Here is a 12226-nt window from a genome sequence, read left to right on the forward strand (position 1 = left end):
CCCTTCGCGTTAAAGCCCGAGGAGAAGAGACAGAAATAAATAGCTGGGAAGTCGGCTCCGCACGGGGATCAAACGGTGCGAGAGGCGCTGGAAATGCCGGCGCTGTTATCTAGAGACGAATTTCACGCAGCTATTCAAGCGCACAGAATAATAATTATTTCAGGAGTACAACAAAAATAACTGCAGCCTACCAAGATCAAGGTGGGGAAATTATTGCGAGTTCTATGTTAAATCCGGCAGGGTATGTTTCGTTGGGGAAAAAAAAAAAAAAAAAAAAAAAAAAAAAAAAAAAAAAAAAAAGGTTTAATGCTCTATTTGTCGTGGTGTACACACTCCCGTGTTAACAAATTATCCCTCTGCTGCATGCAGCAAGATAGCTCGATATCCAGAGAAACATTTCAGATTTTCATTTCCCCCTACAGTACCTTCAGAGAACGTAAGTAACAATAAACAAGAGGACAGATCCTGCAACGTTCGCATACATCTGGAGAGACTCCCTACCTACGGATACCCCACAGCCAAACAACCCACCCCACATCCTCCGAACACACCGACACGGAGCTCCGAGGCACCTCACAACTTGTTTAGCTGCAGCACACGTCCCCCTCCGTGCACCCACCCACCCACCGCCAGCCAGAACAGGCAACACTTTTAAAACAGCATGTTTGTTTCCCCGATTATTTTCACCGTTTACTTAAGAGAAATTAGCTAAATAGCAAATCAGGTAGAATTTCCAACGATTACCAAAAAATGCACATCTCCGGCTTTTTATTCATTACCTTTTTATTGAACACTCATTTTCCTTTCCTCTTGACAGCGATACATTTAATTGCAGGAGCTCAGTTATTTGGTTAGCTGTGGGTCCGTTTTTACTTACAGTGTTGCCACGCACAGGATGTCCTTAAAATCAATTAAGTCTTCCTCGACTCTCATTTCTGCAACCCATTTACAGAATGTTGATACCTATTTTCATGTTTTCCTCTTTCCCCCTCCCTCCCTTTTATTCCTCTCCCTCTCTCTCTCCCTCTCCCTCTCTCTCTCTCTCCGTCTCCGTCTCCCCCCCTCTTTTTCGCCGTTGCCTCTTTGCCTCCCTAAATCAAGGTGCAAAGATGCCAAAGAGTGATGAAATGAAAAGAAAGCCAATTGCTGGACTGAGGTGGGGGAGATAGCTGCTCGGAGTCCGCCTGCGACTATGGAGCAGTCAGTAATTGCTGGAGACAGGGAGAGCTGGGGGTTGGGCTGAGGTAGCCATGTATAAATAGTGTGATCTCAAATTGAAAGGCATAAATAACAGCAGGAGTGATCTAACCCTATACAGCCCATCTTCTACGTGCAAAAACAGCGTGCGGAGGACGGCCACATCTCCGATTGAAAACAAGTGGATCTCTGTGGATAAGATCACCGGGCAGCCATGGAAGAACTTACGGCTTTTGTATCCAAATCTTTTGACCAGAAAAGCAAAGAGAGCAGCAGCGGCAGTGGCAGCGGCAACAAGAAGGAGACCATCACGTACAGGGAAGTTTTGGAGAGTGGGTTGGCTCGCTCTAGGGAGCTTGGAAACTCTGATTCTAACCTGCAGGACATGACCGAGAGCAGCAACCATTGCCCGGTGCATCTTTTCAAAGACCACGTAGAGAGCGACAAGGACAAACTGAAGGAGTTCAACACGGGCAGGACAGCGGAAGGTAAGAGCAGGGCTGGGAGCCCTTCGCCCCGCGCTTGTCGCCGGCAGCCCCGGTCCCCTCGGCGGCCGCCCCTGGCTCTCCGCGGCGGGGGCGGCTCGGCCACCGCGGCCCCGGTGCGGCCCCGGTGCGGCCCCGGCGGGGCGAGCGGGATCGCCTCCCGCCTCCCGCATCCCGCATCCCGCATCCCGCATCCCGCTTCCCTGCGGCGGCCGCCTCCCTCCCTGCCTCCCTGCCTGCCTGCCTGCCTCCCGCGGCGGGAACACAGGCTTAGGAACGCGTACTCCTGCATGCCTAACGTGAGCGTAGCCGCGAAAAACAAGTCACAACTTCGGTGCTGCCCCCCCGCCAGCCCCCGCTCACATCCGAAATCGATCCGGTGCGTTAGGCGTTCTCTCGCCCGGGGGAAGGGGGCAGCGCAGCACGTCAGACGTTTTTGTCTCTATCTGTGTATTTTTGTACGAGGAAACCTTGTCCGGGGAGTTTTAATGCCTTGGGAGACCTGTTCTTCCTGCTTCCGGGCCGTCAGGATGCTGCTGCTGTTCTGGGAGAAAGCGGGAGGCGGAGAGGGCTCTCTCTGGACATTTTGTCTCGGGTCGGTCAGCCTGTCCCTTCTCGGAGGCTCCGAGCGGCGGGGACGAGAAGCAGGAGAGGAGCCTGGCTGTGGGCAGCGGCCCGGAGCCGCTGAGACAGAACCTCGCTGCGGCCAGAGGCACCGGCCGACACCGGTCCCTCGGTCCCCTGCCAGCCCTCTCACCTGGGCCAGGGCAGCACGGCACCCCGCCGACCCCTTCCCTTCTCTAAGCAACAACAACGACAACGGCAATTCAAAAAAATAATATTTTTTAAACCAAGACAACTAAAAATCCTGCACAGGCTGACAGGGGAAGGGGAGAATTAAAAGGACGGAGGGATTAGAAAGTTGAGAAAGTGTCTCTAGGCAAGTTAGACAGGTGGACCTACCTGGGGAGCTACTGGCTAGCTTGGGGTAATAAAAACCGGTTAATAGGTTGGGGAACAACAAGCAGCCTTTCAGCTGTTTCCTACTGTTTGATCTTGTTTAATATAACACTGGGAGATTTAATTTACTGCCCAAACTTTTATTTAATATCCTTCTCTTTTCTACCTGCTCCCCAAACAGAAGAACGAGGTATAATCCCGTATTCGGGTACCCATATTTCTGCACGAGCCAGTACCACTCAGCTCTGCTTATTTTCCTTCTCTGATCGAGAGATTGAAAAACGAGAAGATTCAGTTTAAGGGAATCATTCGATGCAGGAGATGATTTTTTTTAAAAAAATGAAAGCAGGGCATGCTTCAGAAATTAAAAATAGAATGAGAAGGAACGAAAAAAAACCGTCTACTACTCTGCCTTTTTCCCCATGAATCGAAATTCTGGCTTGTATGTTTAGCTAATCTAATCTACGGAGAGGGGCTGGGGGTGGGGATGGAAGGGAGGAGTTGGAAAGAGCTGAGATGCTTGTGACAGTTTAAATTCATGCCAGGTTTCAGTCTAATTTCAACTGATTCCGGCGTGTGATTTCAGTCCCACCGATATGCTAGTTAATATTTTATACCTATCACGGACATGCTGTAGCCTCGGAAAAGAGACAGCTTTTGAACGCGCCTGATTTTCCCTAGGCATTTGCTGGGTTAGCACCCTCGTCTTTTCATAGGGATTCCCTTTACAGGAGAAATGAGAACAAAACGCCATTAAAACCAAACAGCGAATTTCCCCATCCGGAGGCCAGACCCTTCCCAAAGTTTTATGCAGCCAGTATCAGCCCGGAGCCCGGGGGAACGATCACGGCCAGGAACAGTTTTGATTTTGGAAGAGAAAACGAATGCCTCGGCTTGGGTCCGGCCTGACTTAAGCCTAGATGCAGTCCAGGACGCTTTATTACGTTTAATTAACTTACAGTTTATAATTCGCATTTTGGGATGCTCCTAAATATATAGGTTAATATATGTTCATGAGCACATTTCTCTGTGTGAGTATACGTATACGTAAATACGTATATAATACCTGTGCACTTGGTGAGGAAAAAGGGAATTAATTCGGGATCATCCGCAGATGCGACTCCCCGAAATCCACGCCACGCAGAAGGGGAGGCACGACAAAGGAGGCACTCGGGGCGGGCTCGTCCCGGGAGCCCGCTGGATGCGCACCCGGCGGGCGCCCCAGGCAGGCAGGGGATCCCGGGGAACCGGTTCCGCCTACAGTGCTGTGCCTCGCTCCAGCATCCCTTCCTCTTTCCTTAGCTGGATTTGAAAGAAGGACAGTGCCTTAGGCCTCCTGGCATTAAGGCAAAGGGGGAAAAATTATAATAATAAAAACGTAGGAAATAACAGGCCAAAGCAAAAGAAATCTCCCTACCCAAGACAGGAAAGGGGAACTGTTTTACCGCTGCCCCCACAGCCTCCCTCGGCCCGGGACAAGCATTCTCAGCGGCTGCCTCTGGCCGCAGAGCCCTGCTGGAGTCCCTGTAGGTTGTGAGGGTTGTGAGTGTTCCTGCTGTTCCGGAGGGGCTGGGGTGACCCGCGGCCCTGGAGCCCGCTGTCCCGCACAGGGAGCGCCTCCCCCGGGGTTTCGAGCCGCGGGCAGGTATTCCGGGGGAAAGAGGGGTGTAAAGGAGGAGAGAGACGGGAGGTCTCTGTCTCATGCTCGGGGAAAGTTTCTTTTACGACACAAATACTATCATCGAGGCTTCACCATGACAGTGGTAGGGAGCTTCTTGCACAACCCTCTTTGGGAGAAAACGTCGCCGGAGAAACCCCCTTCCCCCCACCTCTTCCCATGCCTGGAGGCATCGGGGGGCCGGCAGTTTTCCTACCACCCCTTCCCCGAACTGCCCGTACCAGCGGCTTCCTCCTAACCCTGGAAAGAAAATAAAATGATATGTATCTGTACAGTTTTCCTGACAGGGCAGCAGACAGGCAAGGCAGCGCGGCTCCCTGCCTCCCCCGGCCCTGGGGCGAGCTGTCCCCGGCCCGGCGCGGAGCCCGCAGCGCAGCTCAGCCCCTCTCGCCCTCCAGGGCCTGCCCGGGGACCTCCGGCCCCCTCCGCCAGCTGCTCCCGCAAGTTGTGCTGAGTCTGGGGACGAGGAGGGGAGGAGGGAGACCCCTGTGTGGGAGAATTTCGAAGAGGTGCGAGGGGAGGCTCAGCGTCGTTTTCTTCTTCCCCTTCCCGGCAGGGATCTACGAATGCAAAGAGAAGAGGGAAGATGTGAAGTCAGAAGATGAAGACGGACAGACCAAGCTTAAACAAAGGAGAAGCAGAACCAATTTCACACTAGAGCAGCTGAACGAGCTGGAAAGACTTTTTGATGAGACTCACTATCCGGATGCCTTCATGAGGGAGGAACTAAGCCAGAGGCTGGGACTATCTGAAGCTAGGGTTCAGGTAAGAGAAAGGCTCTGTTCCTGGAAGCGTGCTCACCTCCCTTCCCAACTGCCAGCGGATCCTAGCACAGTGCCCCGTTTCATGCACAACGGGGAGGTGAAGGCAGAGGTGACACGTGTGATGGGAAAGCTGTTTGCAAGTCTGCTGTACCTGTCCTGCCCAACAGTTATTCTGCTCTGGGAATATCTGCTCGTGTCTAGTGTTTCCTAGGAAGGCCGTTTAAAATTTTTTTTAGGTATGTGTAGGAGATAGGGTAGTTGGGTGGTGATAGTGTTGACAAGTCTCTAATAACTGAACAACTGTTTTATTTATTTATTTATTTATTTATTTTTTCCCTCCTTGCAAACGTGACATTTACTCTCTCTTAATCCTTATTTTCTTCCCGCTTTTTCTATTATGGGGCCATTATGGGGGGGGAAAAAAAGAAAAAGGCCAGAAAACAATCGCCTGAATAAGGCTAGACAGTTTGGGTGCTGAGGGACGGGATTAGCCAGAGCCGGGGGAAAGGTGCCGGCTCTGATTCGCACAGCAAGCGTATGAATGTATGCCACCCCATCTGGTGGAGGTTCCCCCCGTCCCTCCCATCCCACTTCAGAGACAGCTAAATGCCAATTAGACCTCGAAATCTTGAAAATAGATCCGGGTTGCTGTAGTCCTGGGGCCACCAGAGCTGTCTGTTTGGGTGGCTCCACATCGATTATTTTAAAATTTGATTTTCAGTTTGATGCAGAGGAAAAATACTCCCTCTTCCCCCAAGCCAACTAGGGAATGCTTCCACAAAACAGATGTCATATTAAAAGAAACAAAAACCCTCAACCAAACAAAAACCCCCAACACAGAAATAATTAACAAAAATCTACCTAGAAAAAATAAGATCAACCTGTGGCTCTCTGAGCAGGCCCAGAGCAGGAGAAACCTGAAGGAAATCTCTTCTTGGATTAAAATTCTATACTTGCCCTAACAGATACAAACCAAACTAAAACTCAAGAAGAAAAAGCCACCAAGGCAACCCCTCCAGTGAACAAAACGCCCTGACACCCTAGAGATAAGAGATGCCCATGTGCATTTATACCTGCCCGTAGGAGTGTGCGGGTAGCTACACACGGGCAGGGAATGGCTCTGTGGGCACAGACGGAGGCTCCGTGCCCTGACCTCACTCCCGGGGCACAGCGGGAATGGGGAAACACGGCCCCGAGCTGGAGTGGGGAGAGGGCTCTGTTGGAGCCCCTCCTTAAGCGCGGAAGGCAAGCTGACAGCACACTGCTCAGCCAGCATTGCCTGAGCAAGCCACTACCACGTTTTATACAACTGTCTCCCGGAGGCAGATCCTGAAATAAATGGAGTACCTAAGTTGCTTTCGTTCCCTTTTTCCTATTTTTTATTTTTGTCTTCTTTCAAGGTTTTAAGGTTTTATTCTCCCCTGAGCTCCTCTGAGTCTCAGTACAAACCGAGCAGGGCAAGGGATGGTGCCAGGCACACGCCTTAGGAATGGCATTTTGCAGGGAATATTGCAGGGGTTCAGAGTGCAGCTGGCCTACTTTCTCCTGGAAGATTGATCTAACCACACCATATAAATTAATGAAAAGATTAAACTTTTGCTGAAGGGGACATCAACTCTTATGTCATCTTCCCAGATCTTCTTACTTGGGCTCTGTAATATCTTTCCAAGGCCTTGATGTACTGTTTCTATAAAAATAAATTACTTGTAATTGAATTCTGCACTCTTTCTTTCAAGTACTTTATTACTGAGGAGCACCTTAACAGGATGTTCATAGTTACAGGAAAATTGGTGCTTCAAGTGCTTAAAACAGCACACACATACAGCATAAAAAAAAAAAGCCCCCCCCCAAAATCAGGAGCATATTATGACCGAGGTTAAAAAAAAGTCTTATTTTTATAAAAGAGGTTTGTGTGGATTAAAAAAATCCTTATACAAAAAATAGGTATAAAGAGGAAAAAGAGGGAAAATGGATAATTAATTAGGAAATAAGCACAGAGCTAATATTCATCAATAAGTAGAAGCAGAAAAAAAAAAAAAAAAAAAGGAAAAGGCAGAAAAGGGAAAGGTTTGTTTTTTGGGTTTTTTTCCCCCCTAATACTTTCAGAATTGTTCTCTAATTCCTATCTGAACCTCTTGTCCCTTGCTGTTAAAGGATATAGTTTCAATTTAGTGTGGAAATTTGCTGTAAATAAATTGAAGCTCCTATGGTAGCTAGTCCTTATTAACCTTTTATTTTTAGTGTTGTACTGGAAACTCATATCACCCAGCTGTCAGGGTTATAATTGAAAGTTATGAGACCATAGTGAGGAGCAGGCAGTAATTCAATTACAACAAATATCTTTGGGTTTATGGTGCAGGGCTAAATTAAATGTCATTATTCACTGTCTCTAATGGAAATCAAAAGGAAATCAGATTAGAGCATTTGTGAAAGAAATCACTGAGTGATCCTTAATGAAGAAATAACTGTCTAAAACAGTGTACTGTGCTTTACTTAGCATATTCATGACTAATTGGAATTGATCGCGAATCACACCAAGCCTGATTTATTATCGCTTAATGCAGTGGCTAATTCATCACTTTTATTCCTCATAACCTTATTTTTTCGTAGCTAAAGGGAAAGGCCACTTCGTTTTCCAGATTTAAATATAATTTCGGTTTGAAAGATGTTCTGATTTGCAAGAGAAGTTGTTTAAACGCTGCTTAAATTTCTTCTGACAATTTACACTGCTTTGTCGAGGCGGGGGGGCATGGGGAATATATACAAGGAGATTTCCTGCAAGGATTTACCACAGTAAAAAAAAGATGTATTATTGTCGCTACAGCTCGATAATATTTTGCATGCTCATATTTAAATACATCTGTACATGTGTATAAATCCCTAACGGTCCAGTAAAAAGGAGAAGCGATGCATGTTGCTAATATTTGCGTGCTGCTGGTAGGGAAAAATAGGCTGGTGCTTGTGCCGCGCTGCGCTGCGCAGGGCAGCGGGGCGGCAGCGATGCCCGCTTGGCACGGGGAGGGCTGAGCCGGCGGCAGCCGCCAGGGACAGGAACCAGCACTGGTGGGTGGGTGCGTCTGTCTGTCTGTCTGTCTGTCTGTCCGTCCGTCCGTCGGTCGGTCTGTCCGCACCCGCTGCGCTCCGCAGCCGCCCGCTGCGAGCTTCCCCCGCAGACACCCCGGGCAGGAGAAATGGTGCGCTAAATCAGAGAAGGCCAATTCCTACTTAAGAAAATCACTGAGGTACCCGAGGTAATTAATGCCTTCGGAAGCCTTTCTTTGCACTAATTACTCCGTTGTAAATGACCATCATTAAGGCAATTGAAGAAAGCTTGAAGGGAAAATTTGATGTAGGAAGTGCAGTTAGTATTAATTAACCGTATGATCTCTTGGCAAGTGCAAGAACATCAAAGGTTGTAGGTGTTTACTTAGCCACAAGATTTTATCAGCGGTGAAAGTCAATGTTTGTCCATATTCGGTAGGTTTTGGCGTAAAGATAAGGATCCGCAAAATATTTTGGCCCGCGTTTCTGATGATGTTTTGGGGCGAGATGTTAATCGAGCACCGCAGAAGGGGAAAAGTAATGAAAGTCTGAAATGCCCCTGGAAAAGAGGCACGGGAAGCGCAGTGGCAACTGCAAAGTTCTTCGATTGTTTGAGTGAGAACGGCTGGAATTGGGGAAGCATTATCGGATTACAGGCGTTCCTCGGGTAGGGGCATGAGCAATTCTCTACATCCCAGCCTGCAAAAGATGCTGCTCTTGTCTGGCCAGAGGTCTGCGGAAGCGGAGTTTGTTTTCTTTAACATTTATGGAACGGGGAATGATTCAGACCCTTTCGCGAAAGTTGAGTGTCTTGCATCTTGTCAGAGATCATCGATTTTAAGCCCAGCTCGGGAGAGAGCAGGAGCTCCAGTCTCTTGGGGGCCAGATCCCGGAGTCTGACCTGGCCCACGCTGGCTCTTCCCGGGCTGCTTAAAATGACTGGGAAGGGTACGAGGGTCCCCTCCGTCCTGCGGGTGGTCTTACTGTAAGCGTCGCTCCAGACAGGTGGCAGAAAGACCGTCACTGCCTGCCCAGGGGACACGGGGCGCTCCGGGGCCGGTGCTGAGCGGCGGGCTCCCGGTCTCTCCCTCTGCGAGAGCGCTTCCCAACTCTCGGGTTCGACTGAGGGACCGCAACAAGGAGCAGGAGCTCCCCCCGAACAGCCCCTCAGCAGCACAGAGAGGGGCTCACTCCGCCTGGGGCCGAGCTCATCCCCTCCACTGCTCCCGAGGGGAGACCGCAGCAAAGCTGTGCAGTCACTGGCCTCACCCCTCCATCCCTAGCTCCTGAGCAGCTGCCTGGGCCACCTCCATCTTTTTGTTGTTGTTTTGTTTTTGTTTGCTTTTTCTTTTCACAGGTCTGGTTCCAGAACAGGAGAGCAAAGTGCCGAAAGCAGGAAAACCAGATGCACAAAGGTGGGTTAGGGGTGCGGACCGGCCGGGGGCTGGCGGCCTCGGAGCCCCGGGCGCCTTCGCCACTCACCCGGCCCTGTGTCTCTCCTCAGGTGTGATCCTGGGAACCGCCAGCCATTTAGACGCCTGCAGAGTAGCCCCCTATGTGAATATGGGAGCCCTGAGGATGCCTTTCCAACAGGTAGTTAGCTCCGGTTTTATTTTACTTTCCCCCAGTAAGCTCCGACCCCCATTCGTTTGCACGGGAGGAAGCCGGACACGTTTACAAGTGCCATTTATATAGAAGTTGGCACGTATTAAAAACAGGCTGTAAAACTTCGCGAAGGAGCCCCCGCCCGGCTTTCGGGAGCTCAGCGCTGCTCGGGACGGAGCGGGGGGTCCCGCGGCCCGGGAGGCGCCGGCGGGGCTCAGGGCCCTCGGCTGCCGTGCCATGGGCTGGCACGGGGCCCCGCGGCCGCCCGCGGACCGGACCGGCCTCCCGGGGCCGCAGCGCCTTCCCCGGGCGGGGCGGGCCCGGCAGTGGCCGGACGAGCCCGCTCGCCCTCTGCGGGCCGGCCCGGCTCGGTCCGAACAGCCCGGGGGGCTTTGGGCGCCTCCTGGCCCGGAGAGCGCGGCGGGGGCGGCTCCTCCGCCCGCTGGGCCAAACCAGGAGGGGGAAATACTATGCGGACCCTTGCTCTGTAGCTGCCCTGCTCATTCCCGGGCGGGCTGATGAGTCCTGTCCTTTTCCGATGATGTGACCACCCCGGAGGTGGGGAGCCTGCTCCCAAATGCTCTGCCACCCTGACGGCCAGCCAGGACAGGGGCAGTGGCGACAGGAGCGCAGACTCCGACGCCACTGCGGGGCCCGGGTCCGTGCCCAGCGAAGCGCAGCCACCCGGAGAAAGCCGCTGGGGAAAACCGGGACGAGGGCGATGAAATTCCATTCCCTCTTCCAGCCGGTTGTAACTCTCCCTCCCTCGGTATTTTCTTTTTCTTTCTTTTTTTTTATTCTTTTTTTTTTTTTTTTTTTTTTTTTTTTTTTTTTTTTTTTTGTCAATTAATCGGGGAATTGATTTTTTTCCAGCCCAAAGGGACCCTCCACCACCTTCTCCATCTCGGAGACACGTGGAGCTGACAGATTAATTGTATTGATTTTTAAAAGACATATTTGGACCAAAATAATTAAATACATAAATAAACTCTCCCCCACTCCTCCCCGAACCTACCCGAAGCTGAAATCTCTCAGTCAACCCAATGTGTTTGTGTAGGTCTCGAAAGCTCCAAAGCAAACACTAGCCGGGTATAGCAAGGGACCCACGGCCAAAGAGTTTTTAGCAAGGTATAAATAAACATCCCTGGAAAAAAAAAAAAAAAGGAAAAAAAAAGAGAAAAAAAATAGCTATTTAGCACTTGTTGGCGCCCGTGCGTAGGGCCGCATTTATTTATTATTTATTTATTTATTTATTTACTTGAAACCACCAGGAGGAGGGTTAAGCGGGTCTCTGTGCCCTCACTGAGCAAGGAGCGGAGGTTTGCCGCCCTGATTGCGGGGGACCCTCCGCTCACAAGTTGGTGTTTCCATGCGCCGGGCTGCCGGGCAGGGTCGGGGCTGGGGAGGCGTGTCCCGGCGTGTCCCGGGGTGTCCCGGGGCTCTGTCTGTCCGCGTGTCCCTGGCTCGGACTGACGCCGTGTCTCTGCCCCGCCGCCCAGGTCCAGGCGCAGCTGCAGCTGGAGGGCGTGGCCCACGCGCACCCGCACCTGCACCCGCACCTGGCGGCCCACGCGCCCTACCTGATGTTCCCGCCGCCGCCCTTCGGGCTGCCCATCGCCTCGCTGGCGGAGTCCGCCTCCGCCGCCGCCGTGGTGGCCGCCGCCGCCAAGAGCAACAGCAAGAACTCCAGCATCGCCGACCTGCGGCTGAAGGCCCGCAAGCACGCCGAGGCCCTGGGGCTCTGACACGCTTGCCCCGAGCCCCCCGTCACACCCCGCCCCGGGTGCCCGCGGCGGGCGGGCGTGTGACCCGCACGGACCGCCGCTCTGCCCCTCCGCTCCTCCTCATCCTCCTCCTCCCTGGCTGCGGGGCGAGCAGCGAGCGCTCCGGCCGCCCTGCCGCCTTATCTCTTTTTTGGTTTATTTTATTTTTGTGTTTCGTTTTTATTTCTTTCCCCTTCCCCGAGGTGTGCGAGCGCCGCTCTGCTGGCCCGGCCGGCCCCAGGGACTCGGCGGCCGCAGGAGCCGCGGGGCGCGGCGGGGACGCTCCGCCCGCCGCGGGGCCCCGGACACAACACACGCCAGCAGCAAACGCGCACCCGCCGGTCAGAGACTCCTCGGAGGACAAAGTAGGTGGGAGGAGAGAGAAAAGAGAGTTAAAAAAAAAAAATCACAAAAAGAGAAAAAAAAAAAAAAAAAAAAGGAAACGATCTCTAAATTATGTTAATCTGTGAACATTGGGGACACTTTGGATTTTTGACCCTGGCAAAAGTGATCGCTCCGGCATAACGTCATCTGCTGCTGTCAGTTTTGCTACCTTGTGCATGTGTCAAACTAAACACGTTTTGAAGATCAGAAATATATTAGAACAAAACTAAACAAAACAAATAGTAATAATAATAAATAATAAATCCTTGGGGCTGGTCTCCATTAAAGATGACATTTCTTTGTTGCCAACAGTATTATTTCACTGCCATGAATCTCTTCCATCACTGA

The 12226-nt window shown here is 51.5% G+C and overlaps 1 protein-coding gene across 2 annotated transcripts; it reads left to right on the forward strand.

The window, feature by feature from the left end:
• The first annotated feature begins 1411 nt into the window (after positions 1 to 1411).
• On the forward strand, positions 1412 to 11476 carry SHOX (SHOX homeobox). Of its 2 annotated transcripts, none has more exons than XM_058018554.1 (5): positions 1412 to 1685; positions 4877 to 5085; positions 9484 to 9541; positions 9631 to 9719; positions 11231 to 11476. In XM_058018554.1, the coding sequence occupies exons 1-5, from the start codon at positions 1412 to 1414 to the stop codon at positions 11474 to 11476; spliced, it is 876 nt and encodes a 291-aa protein (XP_057874537.1). The 2 variants fall into 2 exon arrangements, with proteins under 2 accessions (XP_057874537.1, XP_057874538.1); XM_058018555.1 differs by lacking the exon at positions 11231 to 11476 and adding an exon at positions 10605 to 10655.
• The last annotated feature ends 750 nt before the right edge of the window (positions 11477 to 12226 follow it).

Source organism: Melospiza georgiana, chromosome 2, assembly GCF_028018845.1.
Source record: "Melospiza georgiana isolate bMelGeo1 chromosome 2, bMelGeo1.pri, whole genome shotgun sequence".
Lineage (NCBI taxonomy): Eukaryota > Metazoa > Chordata > Aves > Passeriformes > Passerellidae > Melospiza > Melospiza georgiana.

What these genes read in the sequence shown, in the direction of transcription:
- SHOX (XM_058018554.1), top strand. Translation starts at nt 1,412, where the DNA reads ATGGAAGAACTTACGGCTTTTGTATCCAAATCTTTTGACCAGAAAAGC. An exon ending in CACGGGCAGGACAGCGGAAG is followed by an intron (nt 1,686 to 4,876) that starts GTAAGAGCAGGG and finishes CCTTCCCGGCAG; the next exon opens with GGATCTACGAATGCAAAGAG. An exon ending in TGAGGATGCCTTTCCAACAG is followed by an intron (nt 9,720 to 11,230) that starts GTAGTTAGCTCC and finishes CCCGCCGCCCAG; the next exon opens with GTCCAGGCGCAGCTGCAGCT.